Below are 24,585 nucleotides of genomic sequence, written 5' to 3' on the forward strand. Positions count from 1 at the left end.
AGAGGGAGAATAACTTCATCCGAGGAAGATGGATGATTTAATGCATCTGCTTCGTGTACTTTCCTCAACAACATGCCACATAAACATATGTGATTTCATTCACTCGTCATCACAGAGGTCACTTCAGTATCCCTCCAACTGATACTGCTATTACATTACTTGTTTCTATTGCATAGGTCAACAATTTTTTTTAAACCTTTTTGTTGTATATTCGAGAAATGGACAAATGGATGTTGAAACCAAAGAGCAAATCGCTTTTTTTCCCCTCTTGTTTTTCTTAGAAGTGTATTTGGTTGAAATACAAGCAAATACAGAACATTCATAATTGCAGCAACCAGAACACATAAATGATCCAGTTTTTCCAAATGTTGCTCACTTGCCTCTCACCAGCACACTCATCATCTGAACTTTTCACTCATTCAGCCTCTGGTTTTGCCACATTGGTTCAGTCTCATGATCGGTGGAGGGTGTATACACACACGCAGCTGTTACGGAGAATGATCGCTGCAGTACACGGAGGAGCTTTGTCATGGGCTTTACTTGTGCTTCCTGATACAGTGGAGTAGCATTAAGTTACAGTTGCATTGCAGCAGCACAAAAATGCTAAAATACGCAGATTTGTGTTGCTTGTGGTGACCTGAGATTTAACTACCAGGGCATTTGGCATTTGTGCTTTAAGCTGCAGATGTATGGTATGAACAAAGTCATGTGTTGTCTCAGTGAGTTCCAGTTTTGGAAGATCTTAAACTTTAGGACTGGTTCCCATACCTTTTTCATCTGATGTACCCCCCACTGGCCTGTCAGAGTCACTCAGGAATCCCTTTGTCGACATCACATCTAACTTTCAAATGGGTTCATGTGACCCCAGTTGAAACTGGATCTAAGTTACTGTCAGCTTGGCATTTACGCTTATGGATTTCACTCAGTTTACCAGTTATCAATTATGGCAAGTGAACTGTCTCAACCACCACTGGCTTATTATTTCAATCGTCTATCCACAACTTTTAGCTATTTGAACTTCATTTAACAGCTGTTCATCAAATTCACCAGTTTACACACTCACTGGCCCCTTTGTTAAGTACATATGTTCTACTGCATGTAACACAAATATCTCATCAGCCAGTCAAGTGGTAGTAAGACTTGCAGCATTAAAAAAAAAAGTGTTTTAAATGACTTTGAATGTAGCATGGTTGTTGGTGCCATACAGGCTGATCTGAGTATTTCAGAAACTGATCTACTGGGATTTTCTCACACATCCATCTCCAGGGTTTATAGAGAATGTTAAAAAAACAAGAGAGCAAATATCCAGTGAGCGGCAGCTCTTTTAGAGAAAATGCCTTGTTAATGCCAGAGATCACAGAAGAATGGCTAGACTGCTATGAGCTGATAGAAGGACAACAGACACTCAAATAACCACTTGTTACAACCAAGGTATGCAGGGTATAAGAGCATCTCTGCAGGAGCAGAAGACCACATAGAGTCTGACGATCCCATTCGCACGTGCTCACCAAAACTGGAGAATAAAAGATTGGAAAAGCATCACTTGGTTTGTTGAATCTTGATTTTTGCTGTGACATTCGAATGATTTCAGGCTGATTTCAGGAGCTCAGGCTGCTGCTGATGGTGGAATAGTGTAGGGGATATTTCACTGGCAAACTTTGAGCTCTTTAGTACCAACTAAGCATCAATTAAATGCCAAAGCCCACCTGAATATTGTTGCTGACCATGTACAGCCCTTTATGACCACGATGTATCCATTTTCTGCTTCCCACAGGATAACACAGCATGTCACAAAGCTCAGATTATCTCAAACTGGTTTTGAACATGACAATGAGTTCACTGTCCTCAAATGGTCTCAACGTCACCACATCTGATCTTGTGGATGTCCATTCAACAAATCTACAGGATTTGTGTGATGTGATCATGGCAGTATGTACCAAAATCTCTGAGGAATGTTTCCAGTACCTTGTTGAATCTGGGCCACAAAGAATTAAAGCATTTCTGAGAACAACCAAGACCTAGCATGGTTTAGCTACTAAAGTGACCACTGAGCATACATTCAGTCAACTAGCAATTTCCTCATGCTGTTGGCAAACAATTTCAGCTGTTAGCTAGCTTTTAGTTAAAAATTTCAACTGCTAGCAAGACTGCTAACTAATCATTTCACTTCATCTAACTTTTCTCCTAATGGTAGTTAGCTTTTTAACTGTTTATGCATACTATTAGCAAATGATTTAACTCTTAATCCTAACTCTTAATTTAACTCACTGCTTTAATTCTTTGTCTCCTCTTTTGGTGATTTATGTTTGTTTGCTTTGTTTAGTTTTTCTTACATCCCACATATCCATAATTTTTAGTTAACTGTTACAGGTCCACTCAGTTGTGTAATTCAACTGTATTCTTTCTTTTTCGGATTAGTTGAAGTAACCTGTCTGTGTACTCCTGGGGATACTTACCCGAGACTGGGAACATCAGCTTGAGGAAAAAATGCACATAAGAAGTCTACATGACGTGTCTATCTGTTAACGTCCAGCTCTCGGACATGTTTGGTTGAAGTCTCTCATATTCTGTTGATGTTTGGTTTTGCTAGCTACATCTGTGCATCTTTAATCAAAGTCACGGTCAGTCTTTGAAGAGAGATATTTAGGTCAGACCGGAGGCCAAAAAGCTACAAAGAAATGAAAGATAAGTATTAACGACAGTGAAAAGAGGGGTAAGATAGCTCAAGCTACAAAAGGGCCGACTCACTTTTACTCTGATTACATCAGAGTTGAGATGACCTGTGACCTTCCAGCTGGACCAAAAATGGATTTTGACACAAACTTGCCTTTTCTTCTCCCAGGCAACAGCCACCCCGGAGATCACATGACTGTCGAGGCCGGCCACGCCAGGCCGCGTGATGCTGCTGCAGATGTGAAGAAGAAGGAGGGGAGGGGGGGGGAATTATAAAAGGAAGAAAAGAAGTTTTTAGTGAAAGATTGGAAGGGGAACAAGGGCTAGGGGATGACATGGAGAACAAGCGAACGCGTCAGCAGACAGTGAGGAGGGGGTAGGGGGTCACAAAGCTAGCTTTGTTTCTGCTCTGGCTGCTACATTAGCAGCTGCAATAAAAAAAGCTTAGAGAGATGAGGATGGATGGACGATGGCATGGAGGGGTGAATAGCCTGGCATGACATTTAAGAGATGTCTCTGTTTGTCACTTCAGCACACTGTGCTTTAATGCTGGAGCATAGAATATGCATACAGGCCAAACTCGTATAAAGACACGGAGACCTTCATGGCAAATTCAAGAGAAAGGGACCACTGTGTGCCCAGTGATGTAACACACTTTTATGACTGATATGCATTACAATATGAGAGCATAGATGAAAGAATTTAGTGCTTTGGCAAGAAGTCATATCCCAGGATGCTTTGCTCTCTTAGCTCACCCGTTTGCAGCAATCATGGTTATCCAGTTGGCCTCGCCTATGGGGTCACTAGGCCTCTATAAACTTGGGGGCTTTCTTTGTAGTCCTGCGTGTGTGTGTGTGTGTGTGTGTGTGTGTGTGTGTGTGTGTGTGTGTGTGTGTGTGTGTGTGTGTGTGTGTGTGTGTGTGAGTGTGTGCCTGCCTGTGCCTCCGGGGCAAACAATCTCCGTTCTGCAAACATCACATGACCATGTAAGCTGTTGAAACCGGCACCATCTTCAGGTCCGGTGGCACCTTGAAGTGTTTTTCATTTGCCAGAGAGGAGCTGGCCTCAAATGGGAACCAGAGACAGGTTTAATGTCTGATTCTTAACCTACTGCAGCTGTGTCTCGCACACATACAAACACACACACACACAAATATCAGGGGTCCACACACACATGCAGGCGAGCTGTCTCAGAACAGGGTTAAGAATGAGCAACTGTATTACACCAGAGCAAATGAGAAGCATCACATCAACGGAGGAAATCTCAAACATTTGTCCACGTTTATCAATACTGCCATATGCGTGCAACATCATGATCGGCTTAAAAGCTTCTTGCAAACACGCGCCAAAAAGCTCCAAAGGGCAACTATTGTCTCCTCTGCAGCTGCTCTATTTTGTAACAAGCATTACAGATGTTTCCTGTGTAAATATGTTTACTGCATAATGACATGCAGTGTGGCTTTTTTAATATATATATATATATAAATAAAGTACAGCACAAACCCATAGAAAGATGTTTTGGGTTTTTTTGCGCTTTCCTAGCAAAGGAACAGTGGCATGTCACTGCCCGAAGAAATAACTTTGTTCCAGCAGGTGCTAATGTATGTGAAGGAATTCATGAGTGAAAGCCACCTGACACCTCTGATAGTATCTTATTAAGGTGTGTTTACCCAACATGAGCAGAGTGTGGAGCAGTGGGAGGAGGTAGAACTAGTTAGGGGTTCAGCTGCAAACTGGCTTTGTTTGTGATTGTTTTAATAAGGAAGAGGATTTGGCATTTCAGGCTGTAGCCGTTGGTTGAAATATTCTTCTTGTTTTTTTCTGCCAGAGATGACATGGTTGACAGATATTTAACTGGTTAGTCCGAGTTCAGTTTGCGCATGCACTGCTGGGGCGGCTGAAACGGTGCTCTTTGCAACTGTGACAGGAAACAAACAATTGAGTTTCTGTAATGTCTTGTGGAAGAATTGAGGAAGCTGATGTGTGAGATAAAAACACAGAAACAATCATTTGAAGTGGCAGGAGTAGAGTGAAAGCACTTTCTTTTCTTTGATGATACAGATATAGGCTTTAGGGTGTAATGCTGTGCAGAAAGAAAGAGAAAAGTTGTGTAAATGTCAGGAACACCTAAATTAAAATAGGATGTCGTTTAGACGAGCTTGTGTTGACTTCAGTGCAAATGTAAAATGGAATGAGAATAACTTTTTCCAAACTGCATGACCCACAATGCAACAGCGGGCCATTGACAAATGAAGGTCATGTTCCTCAGTGGGTGGGGTATGCTGTGACCTACCCACTTCCCCTTCCCATAAATCCTTTCAGAGGCAGAGCCAAAACCATACTGGAAGGATTTATGTATGTATTGTGTTGCTTTTGGTCTTGAGAATAGTTTATATTTTTCAACACTGTGATGAGGGCAGCAGCGGTTTGGAAGAGTCATAATAGAATTACTTAGCTTGAACTCTGAGTTTGTCTAAGTGCATTTGCCTGCTGGGGCTGGTAAAGCATATTTCTTGCTGTTGGGATGGAAACGTCTGATGTCACATTGTCAAAGCGTTTCATTACTTAGACGAGTCCACCAACACCCCAAAAAAATCTAACCAAGAGTTGTCATGTAAATCTTTTTTTTTTTCTTTCTGCTTTGAGCATATTCATGTCTTCGCTCACTATTTTTAGCCTCTCGACTGCAATACTTCACTTTTTGTTCGTTGTGTAACCATTTATATGGCTTGGGTACTTCACAGTTGACGAGATTTAAAATTTCGTAATTGTTGAAAATTCACAACCGTTACTAAAAAGAAAGAAAGAAAAAAAGACAGAGAGAAATGAGCGAATGCAGACTAATTACTGCAGATATTCTGAACTGTAGTTGGGTGAATTGAAATAAATTAAAAGAAACCTGTTCCTCATTTCTGCTGGAGACACTCAGGACCCGCCCTTCGGGGCGCTTGGAGGTCCTCGGCACCCCAGTTTTTGAGGATCCCCTCCTCCCTCCTTCTCGACAAGCCCACAGGGTTCTTGGCCCTGCTTGCGGACGCGGTGATGCAGGGGTTAACGTGGTGACGTGGTGCTCCTGAAGCGGTGACCCGCGGGGCAGCCAGTGTGGTGGAGGAGTGAGGTGTGGTGGTGGTGGGGGCTGCTGCACTGGAGGGGGAGAAGAGGAGAAAGCCGTGGCTGAGGTGCTGTCCGTGAAGGACAGGCGACTCCCAGCAAACAAGCGGCACAGACATTAGTTTGCGATCACTTCCAAGCTTCTTCTCCATCCTGCGTCTCACTGGTTTTATGCACGTAGGTGTCCGCTTTATCAGCGAAGCGATTTTCCTAAAGGGAGCACGGTCTTCGCGTGCGATTTCATTTGAAACCACGTCTCTGTTTCTTTTTTTTTCAGTCCAGAGCAGACGCAGCGAAGCAGGCTCGACTTCCTTCCCGTGGAGATAAATTCACTTTTACGCGCAAACTTGTCTGGACCGTTCGGACTTGATCAAAGGCGGCGGAGGCGAACGCGCAGAAATACCGCGGACTCTTTAACGCCCGCGCTAAACGTTTATAGCGCTTTACAATTGAAGCCGTGTGTGTATGGCGGTGGGGTTTTTTTGTTGTTGTTTTGTTTGGGTGTTTTTGTTTGTTTTGCTTATCTTCAGAAGTAAACCTCCCCTCAAAAAAATAAAAAATTAGAAACTCTGGAAAGCGTCTATGCCCACGCATACAGAGCAGGCAGTGATGCACCCAGTGGTGAATTTTTTAAAAAAAAGAAAACGAAAAAAGGTGGGTAAACTGTGACCTCCAGGCGGTAATTAGGCCTACCATTTGCCAAATAACCGCCACTATAAACAAATGGGCCTATCAATTAGATTTCCAGAAAGGACTGATTGCTCCTTTTCATGCCAGACTTGAACTATTCCGCAAATAAAAACAAGGAGTTTGGTGTGGTCTGCCTTCCATTACAGCGCCGTGATAGGCCAAAACATGGTACACAGATGAATGGTAGATCTAGTTTAGTAGTCTGATCAAACTTGTGGAGTGAGAAGGAAGCAATGGGAGGCCAGTTTGGTGAAAAAACAAAACAACCCCCCCCCCTTAAAGCTAAATATCAGAAAGTTGCATGTGTGACTGGTCTGCTCTCCTCCTCCTGCTCCACCTTCACGCATAGATCCGGTTCAGCACAATCACAAGTGAAAACAAACAGTAGTGGTGAGAAAAAGGTGCGTGTGTGTGAGTGTGTGAGTAAATGTGTGTGAGCTCAAGCTACACCTTTGTTGGTGGGAATGGGAGTGGGAGTATTCCTGGTGTGCGACTCATATAAGCATGCCTGATGATGTCCCTTTGCCCCCTCCCCTGGAAAAAAAAAAAAAAAACAGAATGCAAGAAAGCTTCTAGTCTCCTGCAGGAGACGAGAGTGCATGGGAAAGAGAGGGAGAGGGAGCAAGGGAGAGTTTCTCCATCAATTTTCTATTTAATGTCAGCGCTTTAGCTCCATTGTGGGAGCGAGAGGACGCGTCATCCGGGCATAAATTTGCTATTATACAAGCTTCACGGAGACTCACATCCAGAAGATCCTGCCGCTTGTAGACGGGAGAAATCCCTCGGTGGGTAAATTCGGCAAAAAAGAGTTAACATGTAAGTAAATGGGAGGACTGTTTAAGGCTACACAGTTGAATGCGCGTTAAGCTCGATTATTTTTAAGTTTTGGGGAGGAAGAAAGACTCTCATTTGATTTTCTTTCCTTTTTAGTTTAAAGCTGGGCGCTTTGGGGGAACATCTGTTTATTAGGTAGGTGGTATTTTGTTTTGTGTTTAATGTTATTCAAGGAGTGCTTTCTTAAAATATATCGCTGTATTTTCTTGTATTTTGAATGCCATTTTTAAAGACTAGCCTAAACATTTCTATAAGCGTTTTTTGAGCCGTGGCCCCACAGTCCAGTAGCGTAGGCGCACATGAAATTATTTATTTATGTATATGTTTGATTGTACAGCTGTGGTTATTTATTTAGATCTAAAAACGCACAAAACGCTGCAGAATCGCTTTTGTAGGCTGAACGATTCCAACAACGGTTTGTCCTAAAACGTGTGATATCTGTCATCAGACACAGATGGATACTTTTAAGAGTATGAAGTTAATGCGAGAAGGTCTGTCAGTTGGGGCCTCACACACACACACACACACACACACACACACACACACACACACACACACACACACACACACACACACACACACACGACTTCTTCGAGTGACACCCTTTAGCTGGGTGTTATAATTTATCAGGTTTTCTCCTGTTATATTAAGTTACGCAGTAAAACTGTGCACTTACACTGAGCTCTTGTTTATCTGCTTGTCTCCCTCTGTCTCTGTTCACACAGCAACACGCACACACAATAACACACACGGTAACACACACACGGGCAAAACGTTGGCAGGCAGTTCGTCTGATTTCTGCCTTAGTTTGATAAAGTGGCAGCAAGGGGGGAGGGGAGGGGGGTAGTTTTGACTGATCCTGGATTTGGAGACTGATGCAGGGATTTCTCTTTCCAGCCCCCCCACACCCACCACCACAAAGTTTCCACTGCATTATTGCTTTGTACTTGTGCTTTATTTATTTAAAAATAAACGTTCAAAGACGCATCCATTGTTTAGATAATTAACGAAAGATTGTGGCCGACGTGATTACGTGCAGTCAAATACGGTGTTCACGCCCGCGTGCAGAGTTTCCAGAGTTCCCAAGTAGAGCCAACACACCGACGCTTTATAGGAAAAGAAAATAAACTTGTCCGGCTTCAGTTTGCAGACACGGGAAGTCTGAACGAAACACTCCCTTTAATTCTGATCGTTTAGACACGCACATCTGGAGTTTGTCCTAAAAACTAAAATAAAAACTAGTAATTTAGTATTTTATTTTACTAGTATTTTATTTTATTTTATTTTATTTTATTTCATGTCCCAAAATTATCTAAAATTATACAGCACTTTTTTTTAGCAGGTTGAATAAAGCTTGCTCCAATTATAATGTAGCTTTTAATTAGTGTTCATTTTGTATGGACAAAAAAAATATCTAACATTATACACACACACACACACACACACACACACACACACACACACACACACACACACACACACACACACACACACACATCTATCTCTATCTCTCTCTCTCTCTATATATATATATATAGTTAAAGTTATCTTCACACATTTCACATTTTATTGAACTTAATCTGACACTGAAAGTTGTTTAAAACTCAATCTCTGAACACATATGAGCACACTTCCAAATCTAATTATTGTTTGATGGGTTTTAGATGATCCACAATCTCGTGATTTGTGTAATCCTTTATTATCAAATACATTCAAAATGAGTCTTCCATTATGGTTTGAGCAACAGACTCCAGGACGTCCTGCGGACTGTATGTTCAAAACTATTCAAAACATCTTCCTCAGCGTTGAAAGATTTCTGAAACTCTTGTTTCTTCAGTCAGATTGCTGCTGGTGCGTCACCGTGAAGGAGTCACGCAAAGTGTTGCAAAAGAATTCCGGTTAAAGGAATCAGTGGCGTTTCTTGAAATGCTGTGTGGCTAGTTGCAGAAAGTGGGTGACCTCTTGACCCCACTGTCCTTCGTGGAGATACTCTGTATTATATGAACATTTTTTGTGAGCAACCAGAGAAATACAAAGGCGTCTTTCATTTTCAACGTCCCGCGAGTGTGTGAGTGCATGTACACGTCTCTGCGGTGGAGGAAGTGCTGTCGACGTCTTAAAAGACAAATACACAAATTAAGAAGGTACCAGGCTGAAGTGGCCCCGCTGCACATCAGACACACGTTATATTAAATCCACTTATTTGTGTGTATAATAGCAACATCTCCCATAGTTGCTTAGTCCCCCACCCCTCTCTCTCCTCACCCTTTGCTGAGTACAAATTTACAGCGCATACAGCGCAAAGTCACACACGATATGGCTGTTTATGTTCGTATGGTAATGATAATTAAAGCCTCCACCTGCGTGTTTTGATGGCCCATAAATAGATGCCGGTGCTTTCATCTCATCCGTACAGGCCTGGCGGTGGTTACAGCCGGATATATGGCTCTGTGACAGGCACTAATTTGGTTCCCAAGCCATTCCCTCTGTCACCATCATCACCACCACCGTCATTATCATCATCATCATCTTCCTCCGCTACACGGTGTCTCGATCTAAAGGTGTCAGCAGACATACGGCTTTACAGTGTTTACGTGGAGGAGTGCAACTTTTGTTTTTAAATTTATTTCGCATTTCCTGACTCGTTATAGCAGCATCTGTCCTGCACACAGGCGAGAAAAGGTCACGTTGTTTGCGTGTGTCCAGTCAACTTGTGACTTCACCACGTTTCCTCTGTCGTTTTTGTTGTTGTTTGTTTGTTTTTGTGATCAGGTTGATGTCTTAAAATGTGTTGGGAACCAAAAGAGAGAGAGAGCAGCTATAAGCTCGGGGGAAAGGAACAGCCCTTTTCTTCTTCTTCTTCCTTTATTTCATAACACAGTCCGAAAGCTTGGCAGCGCTTCTCTTCTTTTCTCCTCTCATATGACTCTATTGTCTCACGGGGGTTGCACCACCTTGGACTGTCGGGGCGTATCCCTGGTGAACGACCCCGTTTGGAAATTCTCATCATTAAAGGCCTATCAGAAATATCTGGTGAGAATAAGAAGGGCTGCCCTGCACGGTAGGCCTCCCGTGGAGACTGCTCTCCATTTGGACACATGTAAAAACCAACCAGTTCAATGTGTTTCCCGTTGGCTCTTGGGTTATGCTTTTAAAAATAATGTTTCCCATTTAGAAGTTCAGACGTTTATTCGTTTTTTTAGGATGGGGGGAAGGCAACTTAAACGCCCTTTAGCTATCTACTTTTAATGTGCGGAAAATTCCTCCTTATGGTGATGTGACTTGTCACGAGATAGCTAAAGTTGATATATTCAGACAGAGCTAATCTGAAGTGAACTGATAGACTTGCACAGTCTGGAAGCAACCCCCCGCCCTCCCCACAAAAGTAGGAAAATAAAGTTAAAAAATAAAATAAAATGCTGGGTTGTTAGATGTGACATTCGAGCTCCCGAGTAGAAAAGTGCCTCTGCTGGCCGGGGCTGGACGTCAGGAAAAAGCGGCCGAGCTCGAGCGGTCTCGCCCACTGCTCCCAGTGTGCAAGGGGAGAAAGGGGAGGGCGAGAGAAGGAAAGAAGCAGTGGAAAAGAGGAAGCGAAGAAGGGTAGGTGGAAAGTGTCAGTCAGGAACGCTTCATTGCTCGAGGACAATCCGCGCGCAGGACCGGTCTGTTTCAAGAGCAATCAGTCAATCCGCATTAATTACCCCCCCCCCCCCCCCTCCATTCCTCTCCCCCCTCCTTCTAGGGTAGCTCGCACACTGGCACACGGACCAGAGGAGGCTTGGGTGTGCGTGTGTGCGTATTGTGCTTTCTCGTCTCTGTCTCCACACACGCACGCACCGACCCGCACACCCAGCCCCCCACTTCTTTTTAAGTGAAAGAGAACCAATAAAAATCAAGCAGTAAAAGGCTTTTCCTTGTCACTAAATAAATTAAATGCAGATTTCTGTTTTAAGTGGCGGAGCCCTTTTTTGTGAGCTGCGGAGCAGGAGTCTTTATTATTGTCCCTCTTGTCATTAGCGCGCAGGACAACACCTTCAGGAGACTGAGCGGGGACATGAAATCAGTTAATAGTAATAATAATATTAATTATTACTGGCCAGGTATAGTCAGTATAGTCTGCTGTACATGCATTGCCCAGCACGCTGTGTAGTAGGGTTGGGTATAGTACTCGTTTTCCTTAAAAAACAAAAAACCCAAAGCTCTTGGAGTCAGGAAAAGCGTCAACATTGATTTTAATCATTTACTGTAATGGTTAATTAAGATCCGAATTTACGCTGTATTTTACAGGAGTTAGCTTTTGTTGTTTGGCGTGGGATAAAGTAAAACATATTTGGTCTACCTGGTCTTTAAATATCTTTCTTCATGCAAGTAATAGAACTCCATTATTAGAAAAATAATTAATCATAAAAAATAAATAAATAAAAACATCTATTTCTTCACACAGGCCCGGTGAGTAAATACACAGCCTGCATATTTTGATGGACCAAGAGCACCAGCTTTCACAATGCTAATTTGTACCTTAATGGACTCTAATGCGTTATAATTTAGAGGCGTCTTACTGGCCTTAAAGCACATTTGGGCTATTAAAATAGTCACTTTGAACAACAGTGCGAGTCTTCATAAAATCCAGCTTTGTGCATCTTTTTGTGTGTGTGTGTGTGTGTCTGTGATTGTGGTGGCTGAAGCCTTTTGGAGAGCGCAGGGCTCGGACACGCAGGCTGCTGGGTAAATGGGAAAAGACGGTAACGATTATCTAATTACGGCCGCGATAAATCTGCGCGCTTTGGCGTTATTTGATTTGAATTATATATGTATCAATTAATTCCTCTCACACGAAAGTGTCGAGATCCCCCCCCCTCCCTTCCTCCGTGCGAGTACAGTTTTATAAGCTATCTATCGGCTGCAGACCAGCTTGGCTCACCCCCACCCCCTTTCCACCCCCCCCACCAATGTTTTGTTTGGGACCGGACCAAAGCAAAGGGAGAGAGTCTCTGTTTTAATGTAAAGGGACATCAGTTGGAACAGCCTGGATATACTTTATAAAGTGCGTGCTCAGTGGTGTCGGTGGTGGAAAAGTTCAGCTAAAAGCACACAGGCTGCCTGCAAGGATTTGTTTGCAGAATGAAACATGACCTTTTTTGTTGTTGTTTTTTGTGTGTTTTTGTTGTAGGACTCGAACATTTAGCCAAAGTAATAACATATATTTAAATATTCTAATTAAAAATGTTTCCATATTTTCATGGAATATTTTATATATAATATTTTATGGAATATTTGAAAACAAAAACCCTCCGACACCGTTTCACAAACAATTTAAAGACCAACTTATTATCATCACGGACCTACCGTTTATACTCCCGCGTGAACCCGGAAATGTCCACTTAGTTATTGATTAGTTGGCAATAAAAAAAAAAGAAGTTTTTGGTCAAAACACCGCGTGCGTGCCGCCCAAAATCAAAGCTCAGTTCCGACTATACGGTGGTGTCACCGTTTTAACGTTTAGATGAGAAAATGCTTGTATTCTGTTTATTAAACTCAAAAGAAAAAAAACGCATGCGGCCGTCTTTCCGCTGTCTCCTTTGTAGACAAAACTTTTCTTCCACCATAAAAGAAAGAAGAAGAGCTCCCTCTCGGCAGCGAAATAGTTGCTTTCCGGTTCTTGTTGCCGTCCTCGCCTCCATTTTCTAAAAAAACAAGTTGTTATTGCACCATTCCGCGAATCTATCCCCTACATTTATTACAACGTGTAATTTGCCCCCCTACCTTTTTTTGTTGTTTTTTTTTAACCGTATTCCCTTTGATTTAGTCACTCTTGACTCTCCTTTTGCTCTGGGGCCAACGGGGTTCGCCGTGGGGGGCGCCTTGAAACCGCCCCTCCTTATCTCCTTTCATCGTTCAGCACGGGGCCGCCTTGAAACCGCAAGGGCAGTAATTGCTTTTTTCAGGCAGCCCAGTGCGGACTGGCCAGCAGCCAATCAGAGCCTTGTTTACACTCGGTGATTGACAGTGCTCTGGCAACCTGCCAGCCAATCGGGAGCTCCGCAGCGCCGAAGCACCCGAGTTTTAACCCTTTGCCTCCACGTATAAACAAACCCGCGCGGCAATATTAGCCTATAGCAGCTCATATATTTCGACATGGAAACACACAAGCCCCCATATCCTTCCACTTTTAATTGGCTAAATTAGTGAACCGTGTGCAGGGCCAACCCCAAGGACAGTAATGCTTTCAAATTATGCAGTGATTCAATTTGCCTGTGTGTGTGTGTGTGTAGCTTATATATAAATAGATAAATAAATAGATATAGGTAATATACAGTATACCGTAGCCTATCTTGTGTGTGTTTACAGCAATCATAACTTTTCCCTAAAATGCAACAGATGCAATATTTTTAATCCCCCGCCATATTAACTAAAAGGTGTAAACCTATAACACATTCCTTTATACAGAGCCTGAATTATCCTGCATTGAGCATTAAGGACTCCAATAGCATTTTTTTCCTTTTTAAGCAGACTATTATTATAATATAGCAAATCTGCACTCTACACTGAAACTTCAGGCCTGCTAATGTAGGTCTCGTTGTGACTTTAGTTGCACACACATGCAAAACAGAGCAGGCTTGTTCACTAAAGCACATTCAAATTCTAATAAGGATTTATTTAGCAGATTTTTAAAAAAGGAGAGCATAAAAGGGAGATTTCCCTAAAGGAGCGCCAACAACACTACCACGCCATCGCTGTCACGCAAAATAACAATAATAATAAAACAGTGTTACAGTCAGGCAGACAGCACAGAGGGCTGCAACGGCATCACACGGCATAAAAGGCTAGACGCTGTTTGCTCTCCATCAGCGATCAGAAAGCGCAGGCAGAGCCGGCTCCTTTCCTCTCCGTGCCGCCTGTCTCCTCCGCACAGTGCGCCGAGGGCTGCAAATCAAACGCCCGCCGTTTTGCTCCGCGGATCCTCCGGCTTCCTTATTGGCTCCGAGCGGCAACCAATGGCAGAGCGCATTTACTGTAGAAAGGGGTGGTAGTGGCTGTGTGTGTGTGTGGCGTAGAGGGGGGTGTATAGAAAAGGGTAGGGTGGGGGAGCGCCTCACGGGCACGCTTTCACATTGTCGTTCTCAAACCAATAGGCCTGCGAGTCCACCCCTCCCCGCGCACACACCCCTTCAACCTCTCCCTCCTCCCTCCCTCCCTCCCTCCCTCCTCCCGGCGTGTCTGAGTCTCCGGCTGCATGAACGAGCCTCGATTCACTACAAGCCTGAACTTCTACGATGCGTCTCTCCCATACCTCAACTGACTGCACACCACAGTCTGCAGCAGCATAGGATGTAATCAATCCCACATGTTTCATCTCTGCGACTCCGGGATTTTCACTTTGAATATTTTTCGTACTTTTTCTTTCATTATAAGCCACTCGCCGCACGGTGGATGTAACTTGCCAGTGAGTAGAAAATTATTTTACAGTTCTGTTTTTGTCATTTTTGTTTTGTTTTGTTTGTGTGTGTGTGTGTGTGTGTGTGTGTGTGTGTGTGTGTGTGTGTGTGTGTGTGTGTGTGTGTGATTGTAGCCGTTTGAATGCCGTTTTTTTCATGTTCATTTTTTTCAAGTAAGAGAGAATTTTAGTTTACACATTTATTATTATTTTGTCTTTTTTTAATCTCTTTTTTTATTTACATGGAGGTATACCTTGGCTGTTCTCTAAGCGCACCGCTATCCGCTGTCATTCCAATAGAGGCAATAAAACGCGAGATGGTCTGATGTTCTGTGCAGAATATTAATCTGTAGGCATCTCTCATTTGCTAAATACATTAAAGGAGCAGATCTCACGATTCTACTGTAATCTAGAGGAGGGAGGGGAAGGGGGGGATTTATTTCACGTAGCTTTATTTCCACCGTTTCCTGTCCAGTGTGCAGTGCTGAGCTGTGGGCGATATGTGTCACTTCTTGATTTGACCTCTCCTTACAGCCGAGCGTGTGTTTCTAATTCATTCGGGGGGCTGCTCCACACCTTTCTGCTCTTTCAGTGAGCCCATTTTCATAAATTTTAAATTGTAGATTATTTCTTTGTTAGTTCTCCATTGTGCAAGTGTGTGTGTGTGTGTCTATCTCTGTGTGTGGGAGAGAGCGAGAGAGAGGTAGAGGTTTTTTATTGCAAGCTGCAGTGCTCCCTCGGTGTGAAGGCTGTGTAGACGCCGAGCTGTCTTCGGCTCAGCCGGGCTTGTCTCTCCCGTTTAGCCGGTCTCTGAATATCCGGATTTAGTGCGCCGGTTATGCTTTGTGACTTTACTTTATTGCTAAATTGTTGAGGGAAACCAGTTGCCCTCTGGACCCGGACCACTTCAAAAGTAAATGCCTTTTTAAATTCCTTTTTTTTTTTTCATTTTTATCCAAAGATTCACGCATTTATGATTTAATAGATTTCTGCTCAAACAGCGCGCGCACACACACACACACAGATAAATAGGCGCATTTTATTCTCTCCTTTTCTTCTTTTTATGCTCGAAGCCTCAATTGCATTAGTTCTGACAAACGCAATTCTTTGCGGATTTGCTGGCTTTTGTGCGAAGTTCATGTGATGTCGTCTTGACCAGCAGTGGTTACTTTTGTAAGGGAAGGGGGGATTTTCTTCTGACGACAGTTTGACCCCTTTCGGGGCACTGCTTAGTGGATGTGTGCTCGTGTGTGTGCGCTTGTGGAGGTGTGTGTAGAAGGTTTAGGAGGTCTGGGTAGAGTGGAAGGAAGTCTGAACGCCTTTCACGTATGTGGGCTACACACACACACACACACACACAGACACACACACACACACACACACACACACGCTACTGCAGATCCAAATGATGATTTTTTTTCCTTCTTCCCAAAACTGTTACGCGCGATCTGCTCACGCCGCTTGTTTGCGTGGCGTGCGATAACACGGGATTTAGACTCAGGTTGTTAAATGTAGTCTGAGTGGCTCTCTGTTGACGTGTAATGTAAATATCCAGGACATGTGTTTATGGACAGAAAATTTAAAAATGTATAGACAAATGTCAGACGATAGTGGTTTATGATTGATGTCCCGTGGAGAAGGGCCATTGTTTCTCACTGCCTAGGGGACAGGAGAGAGTCCATTTTGCCATCCCAGCGAGCTTGCAGCAGCAACAGCAACAGCAGAAACAGCAGCAGCCTCCGTTTCTCCCCCCATTTATTTTTCTTTTACCCTTATTTCCCCCTCTTACTGTTGACTACATGTGGTCAGAAAAAAATAACATCCTGCAGCAAACAAAAAGGAAATTAAATTATTTACATGCCCTCGCACTTTGGGCAAAAATATCCTTATAGGAAGCGTTATGGGGAATGTTTGGACGTATAACACACACACACACACACACACACACACACACACACACACACACACACACACACACACACACACACACACATTTTCACGATTCACGATTCACGATCACATTTGCTGGGTTTTATCAGAACTGCGAAACTTTAGGGAGCTAGGGGGAAAATCCCCTCTAAAAACACAATTCCTGAAAGTTGAGTCCTTGAGCAGTGTGTGTGTGTGTGTGTGTGTGTGTGTGTGTATGTGTGAGTGAGTGTGTGAGTGAGACTTAAAGAAGACTTGAATATCCGAGCTTATGAAGGCTGTTCTTATGCACTTCATAAAGCCCCTGGTCCACCAGAGCATTTGGTATTTTCTTTGTTCCTCTATCTTGGTTCCTGGGAGGTGCTATCAGCATCTACAGAGCGCTAGATGGACGTGCCACGCATTGAAAGGCCTAATAGATGGACTGCTGAGGTGTGTTTGTGGGGGGGTGGGGGTGGAAATGGAAGCACCCAGAGCTCCCTATGAGCATGCAGGGAGTCCTATTTAAATAAATGACCTAGGCTATGAGGTATACATATAAACGCGATGATTTCCTAGTCTATTTCACTGTTTATTGCCCACCTCACAACTCTTTGGCGATGAAGCATAGAGGTGATTTGATTTGTGTTTGTGATTACACTGTATCCTATATATACAGTACGTGTAGCAGAAATGCATGGCTATTGTCAGAAGGCGAGGGCCACTGCTGCTGACTCCGTATGAGTTGATAGAAATGGCTGTTTCATCGCCAGTTTTCCGCAATAAGCAACACAACGAATAATAATCCCGATTTCAACGGTGCAAACTATCAAAAGTCAAACAGCGATGGTGAAGCAACTTTGGTAAACACCTGTATATAAAAAACAGAGAACGGTAAAGGCGCTCTTGGTTTATAAAACATACATAAGAAATGTCGATCCAAGTCAGAAATCAACATTTCCTCCACATATGAACCAGATCAGATTCGAATTAAAATCTCAATTTACACCAAAAGATAAACGTATTGACTGTATCCGTCTGAAATCAAAGAGTGATAGGCTATTTGAGTCACCCGAAGGATTAAAAAAAAGAATATGTTTTTTTACGCATTCTATACTTGGTGCAGATGGTTTCCTTAACGTTTTAGCGCAAGTGCCCCGAGGTCTAGCCTGTTTATGACCGGCGCTTGTTGAGCCTCAAGACTTAACAACTCCTTCACCGGGAGAGGCTTTATATCGCCGTGAACTCTTGTACTGTATATGCTTCATTTGTTCGTCATTTGCTCCATTCTTTTTTCTTTTTTTCTTTTTTTGCGCTGCTAAAGAAAGCTCCCGTGTTCAGGATTTGCAATGTGTTTGGTCGCGAGGAGGAGGAAGAGGGGGGGGGGGGGGGGGGGCTCCTCTGTTGGGGCCAACGATGTAGTGCGGGGTAAATCCACGTAAACTCACTTCACCCACATTTTCATCCACAGAGCAGACTTCACTCACCTTTCCGAGCTGGCTCATATCGGCGTTAGAAAGTTAGTGTGGAGCGCAGAACCAAAGTTGGTCAGTAAATGTGGGGATTTTTATTTTATTTTAGGACGTTTGTTGTGTGTGACATTTGAATAGCTTCTTATTCCTCCTTTTTTTTCTTCTTCTTCTCGCTCTCTCTCTCTCTCTCTCTCTCTCTCTCCCTCTCTCTCTCTTTGTAAACCGTGCTTGTTTGTCTAAACACGAGCAGCGACTGTCTCTCAGTCAAGCCTTTTCTTCAGCGCCACATCCCTGGCTGGCTCGTCATTGTCAGCGCTTTGACTCGTCTCCTGCTCTCTCTTTTGTAGGACATGACGGGGACTCCGTTTCGACCCTGCAAAGCCAAAACTGCGCTCAATGCGAGGCGAGCCCGAAGTTCATAAAAAGGGATTATTTGCATCTGGGTGCCTGAAACCTTCGGTGCCTCCGGATTTTACTTTGGGATTTGGGATTTATCGCTTCTCATCGGGATGGAAAGCCGAGATTTCGCTCCTCCGCACCACCTCCTGACGGAGCGGAGCGCCTTGGTTCACAGCGCCGCGTCTCGGATGGCGCCAGGCGGACACGGATCCGTGCAGCACCCCGCTCACTTCCAGCCCGGGAAATATTACTCATCCCACCTTTCCATGGGTCCGCACTCAGGTCAGTTTTGGAAGCAAGGTGTTTTTCCCCCCCGTGTAACTACAGAGAAGTGTGGATTAAAAAAACAAACAAACAAACAAACAAAAAACCCAAAGAAAATATATACTCCGTGTTTCTCTCTTTCTCTGTCTCTCTTGTCTGAAGCATATGTTCCCCATATTGCAAAATAAAACCTTGGAGCTCTTCAGGGACGAGTTAGAATTTAACGCTGATGGAAAGTGCTCCGACTTTCGGGGGGTGGGGGGAATTTAGGAATTATCACGTCTTTTTTTTTACTTTATTTAATCAACCGTTTATGGCTGTTTGCCGAAATGCAAGAATTAAAAAACCGTATATAAAATCACATTAAAGAAAAAGGGTAATGTGTCTTCTTTTTGCAGATAGAATTAACTCTAAATTTACAACTCAGTCCAAGCTCACCTTTGTTGTTGGTGTTGTTGTTTTAAAACTTCAATTCCAGGGTTATTTGGTTTTATTTCTTCTTTTTTTTTCATATCAAGCTGGGATTATTAGTGGCATAATCTTGTCATAGATTTATTTGGATTCGTCAATTAGCGAAGTACTAATCGTTGCCAGTTGATGTAATTAATTAGAATTGGGTTATTCCACCGCTTATATTTCCCATTAAACAATAAATTAAAGCTATTAGCCGAGCCAGTTTCTGCGCAGCGCCTCCTCCTCCTTCATGTGTGTGTTTTTTTAAATTATTTTTTGGTGCCGGTGGGTTTTGGCTTATACTGGGCGCAAACTGGGGGTCGCAGTTGCCGGGTGGAGAGCAGAGGGGGGACTGAGTGAGTGAAGGGGAGCTCTAGCTAATAGAGGTGAGGGTAATACCAGAAAATCCGGTTTCTATATTGAGCGGAGACGTGACGGGGTGCGAATGGGTTGACAGTGCATGCATTAGATTTAACAAGTAGCTTTGGTATCCTGTCTCAATAGGGGAGGGGTGTGTGTGTGCGCGCGTGCGTGTGTGCGCGCAAAGAGAGAAAGAAAAGACTGTCCGAAATCATACTGCGTTTATACCCACGCGCTGGATGAATGTATACGTGTTAGATGAGAAATCTCATTAGTTACCATGTGTGTCAAGAGTGGCCATCCACGTCTCTCGTGTATTTGCTTGTTTTCATGTGTAAAAGGAAAAAAAATTGAGGCAAACCGGTTTTTCATTTTTAATTAGTTGCTAAAATACATTTCACATTTCAGGTCAACACGAGTGGATTTTTCCAGAAATCCTACCGTGAATTACTTTTGATATTTCGTGCTCCAGCTCCTGGTTCTGTGGTTCTGGTTTCTTCACATGAGAGGAATTTTTTTTCAATTATTATTTTTTTTTTTAATTTAAAATGCAATTTTACGTCAGCTTGGTTTGTTTAATATACTTTTTATAGCACGTGAGCATTTACGTTTGTAAAATTTGGGCTCTTCCTCTGCATTTTTTTTAAATATTCATATATAAATATATTAATTATATAAACTGACTTAAGGCTGTAAAGTGTATGTTTCTTAAAACTTGAACTGATACTGTACGTTATTTATTTATTATTTTTAAAAAACATTTTATTAAAAAAAGTCTAAATTGCAACACATTTTATTGACAACACGTCTAAAAGCACGTGTTGTTGCACAAAAGTTATTAAGCTTTGCTTTATTCTCTCATACGTACATTCTTTTCAGTATAATACTTATTAAACAATTCACATAAATATTGATCAACACTTTACCACATTTAAATATATTATAAATGATTCAGTCTCTATGCATTAACTTATATTGATAAAATATTTTCTATATTTTATGACACGCTGAGCTGCCTGTCTGTTTCTGATTTCCACACACACCATTCGAGCAAAAACACGCCCATCTCATTTTCAAAGCTAATATATCAAATACAAATGTAACCTGCATTGCAGTTTAAATAGCACCTTGACTGATTTTGCTGTGCGCTGACATGCATAATGGCCCAGTGTAAAAATGTTTCTTTAATGTTGAATAAAGGGGGTATAAGCATAGTAATGCAGGGTGATAATGCTATTGAAATATATTCAAGAGGGCCTCTCACTGGGTCTCAAGGTGCATGACACTGTATTGAGATTCCAGATATCCAGACTCTCCATGCATGTCCCTTATGGGGTTTTGACAGACATGATGGGCATAGAGGATTGTTGTTTAGAGATGGGGGGTTGGTGTATGTATGTGTGTTTGCTTGGAGGTTAGGATGCGGGTTACCTTTGTCCTTGCCCCCCTTAGAGATCCAGAAAGCTGTATGCCTGGCCCTAGGCCTCAGCACAGGGGGTAGATGTGATGTGGAGCTGGCCATAGCAGGGACAGGAGGGTGGAGGGGGAGGTTTTGACAAGGGTTTGTTTCAGATCTTTGTGAAGACACCCTCACTATTTCTTTTATATATATATATATATATATATATATATATATATATATATATATATATATATATATATATATATATATATATATATATATATATATATATATACACACACAGTCTCACACTATCAAACTGAGCATATCACTTAAAAAAAATCCAAAATGAAAAAAAAAAAGACTCCCCTCATTCCCCCCTGCTTCTTCATATCCTGGAAAACCTGCAATCCATCAATTTGCTGAAGCCTCTTATTTAGATCAGCATGGTGTCTGCTTGAATATGGTCGCGCTTGACAAGGTGATGGAATGACAGACGCATACCAACGCCATAAGACTCAGCCCACATTTGATAAAACCCCACAATGATATTACACAGGCGTTTAGATTACTGATAGGAGCAGTGGGAAAGCCTTTGTCTCTGTCTGTCTGTCTTGCTCTCTTCCCCTCCCATTTTCACTGCTTTGCTTTTTATTCCAGTCCCCCCTTCTCTTTCTCTTTCTTCCCCTTTCTGTGATGTTAGCCCCTGGGCAGTAGTTGTGCAAGTGTATATGTGTGTATGTGTGCGTGTGTGTACATGTGTGTGTTTGCGTGTGCGATTAGGGTTAGGTTTAGCCTGCAGAAGCACAGGTGTGCAGTATTATGGAGGGCGTGGCTGCTCTTGTCATTGAACAGGTGTGTTACTTCCCAGACAGCAGACGGTTTTTGTTTACATGATTGTGTACGTGAACGAGTGTGCATTTGTGTGACTAAGTAATGCAGACAGAAGGAGTTTACATTCATGTTGTGTGTGCACACATGCAGCTGCACAAACGCACAAACACATACACACTTTGAAGAACGTTAGTCTTAAGCTGCTTGTTTTTTGTGCTTTAAAACAGCAATAAACCATAACCATAATGTCATAGACTAGATTATCTCTCTGCCACTTCTCACTTTCTTTTCTCTCGGTCGCTCTCGGTCTTTGCTCTCTTGAGCTCTTTCTTCAGCTTATGCCCCCTTTTCATCCCAGCATTTTCCCTTTCCTTCTCCCCATGTTCGGTGTTGTTAGTGAAACACAAGACCCTGTAGTTAAATTCTGCATATCTCTTCTACAAATGCCTGTAGCTGTGCATGTGTGTGTGCACAACCATCCAGTCCATTCATCAGGAGGCTGTCAGTTATATCTCTCTCTTCCCTTGGAAGTTTTTTGTCATAGGCTTTGAACGTTGCGGCAGCACAGATGAGGCACACCCCTTCACCTTACTACCTGCACACACCTTGGCGCACAAACAACCTGCACGGCGATGGAAGGAGACGGCGCGTTTGTGCGCGTACGCATGGGTTTGGTTTCTGTCCATGCTTGTGGAATTAAAGGCCTGTAGTTACTATAGAGTAGTGTGTGTGTCTAGGGTACTCATTATGTTTAAAGGCAAAGGGAAGCCCCGTAGATAGATAAAGAAAGAAAGGCATGTGAAAAAAATAAGGGAAGAAATGATAGATGGATGGAGCCAGGGAGGAGTAAGGAAGAGGAGGAGGAGGAAGGGGGAGGGTAAGGGTGTGAGGGGGGTAGATAGGCTGAATGTTTCCACCTGGTTGGTAATCCAGTCAGATTACCACCGCCTGACAGCACCCACTGGCCGTCACCCCCACCGACTCCCCAGCCTGGCGTCTCCTCTGCTTCTCAAGAGTGTGAGTGAATGAAAGCGATAGAGAGGAGATGCTTGCCTGTCCCTGCGAGTGTCTGTGTGTGTGTCTGTGTGTAGGATGAGTCAGCAGTGAGCGAGCCCAATCACCCCTTTCCAACACCACCCACCAATCTCCAATCCAACCAATGCAACCTGGGGTGTACAGGGGGCACATCTAGGGTGTAGTGTGCAAGACGGCCCCCTATGTGGAGGAGACAGCTGGTCTAGGCTGCGGCCAGCCGAGCTGCGACTGGATTTGGTGAAGGAGACGAGTGTAAACTGTCAATTCAGTTCAATTTAAAAAAAAAAATTGACTGACCCACTTTGTGTCATCAGCACTACGCTACACCGAGTGACCATAAGTGCATAAGTGAGTAGGAACCCACTAGGGAAAATTTTCTAAATATATGTATTTTTGTTGGATAATGTACAATTATTTTCTTTTTTATAAATTTTACAACAGAAAATATATTATATGTATTACATAAAATCAAAATAAATTTGTGGCAATTTCAGTGCAAACTGGGTGAAAATCTGCAATATTTGACTTTGAGTAGAAAAATAAATTCAAGTGTAAAAAACCACTGATTCCAGTTAAAGCTCACTCAACATTGCATTTAAACACACTGGACTAGGCTCTGGAGTAATTTTAGTGTGTGTCATCATAACACAGACACACATACGCTCACCATTTTCTTTTCAAAATTGCATTTTACATACACGATTTTTGGTCTGCCTCAAAATATAGCAAATCCGATTCCTCACCCACATCAGCGCTGTGCACTTATCAAGGCATGAGATTAAAATATGCAGCAGGGCCAAAGAAATCACTTAAACGAGCCTGACTTTTTGGAAATTTGTTGACACATTAAAAGCATTAAGTCATTAAGTAAGGGCCGGTAAAGTCATTAAAGGCATTTCCATTACAAATGAGACTTTTGTGTATGCTTTGATATTTCAAGCAAACCGTGGCGCATCATTTAAATATATTCCACAATAAGGTCAAATTGACCTCGGAGTAACTGTGGCTGAGATTTAAGGCGTGTAAAAGGTCACATCAGTAGAAAGGGGAAAAAAATTACACAAATTAAGTAAAAATCTTTTGATGTTTGAGTTTGGAGTGAAGCTTGCATTTGTTCTGAAGTTGCACTTGCCACTGTGACAGGAAGACTTTTGTCTCATCTCCAACTCTCCTCCAACACGAGAACAGCTGCTTATTGTCGGTAGCAGTGATTTGAAGGGTGTGGGGTGCGTTTGGTTGCGACATCTCCAGGGTGTGAACACACACCACCATCTGATGATTTGGCATGTGATTGGAAAGCGCCAGACTTCCTGTGTCCATGCGCTCTTTTTTTCCTCTTTCTCTGTCACTTGCTCCTCTTTCCTCTTTCTCCTTCTTCTTCTGTTTCTCACTGGCCAGGCCTTTTGCCCCCCCCCCCCCCCCTCTTCCTCACCCCTCTTTAATCGCACGCTCGCCCTCCCCTCTTCCTCCTTCTGCTTTCCTCTTTCACTTCCCCTTCACTATTGCATTTGCTCCTCTCAGCTTCTCGAGTGGTGCTCCAACCCTCCTTCCTCCTCCTCCTCACAGCCATGGCCCCCTTCACCCCACCCCCTTTTCTCTCTCTCTCTCTCTCTCTCTCCTCTCTTTTCAATCGATCCCCCCACCTCTTATATCCATCTCCCGTCTCTGTCTAACTCCCCACACGCCCATCGCCTCCTCGCGTTGTTAGCAGACCT

At 43.1% G+C, this 24,585-nt stretch overlaps 1 protein-coding gene across 3 annotated transcripts in view; it reads left to right on the forward strand.

The window, feature by feature from the left end:
- Positions 1 to 14,586: 14,586 nt before the first annotated feature.
- Positions 14,587 to 24,585, forward strand: part of bahcc1b (BAH domain and coiled-coil containing 1b) — a 54,160-nt gene continuing 44,161 nt past the window's right edge. For 2 of the 3 annotated variants that reach the window (XM_063481477.1, XM_063481479.1), the window contains exons 1-2: positions 14,587 to 14,752; positions 18,471 to 18,804. In XM_063481477.1, coding sequence (XP_063337547.1) covers positions 18,633 to 18,804 — 172 coding nt within the window. In that variant the 5' untranslated portion in view covers positions 14,587 to 14,752; positions 18,471 to 18,632. Of the gene's footprint in view, positions 14,753 to 18,433; positions 18,805 to 24,585 lie in introns of those variants that run through there. The other variant, XM_063481478.1, reaches the window with a different exon arrangement.

Source organism: Pelmatolapia mariae, linkage group LG8 (assembly GCF_036321145.2).
Source record: "Pelmatolapia mariae isolate MD_Pm_ZW linkage group LG8, Pm_UMD_F_2, whole genome shotgun sequence".
NCBI classification, from domain to species: Eukaryota; Metazoa; Chordata; class Actinopteri; order Cichliformes; family Cichlidae; genus Pelmatolapia; species Pelmatolapia mariae.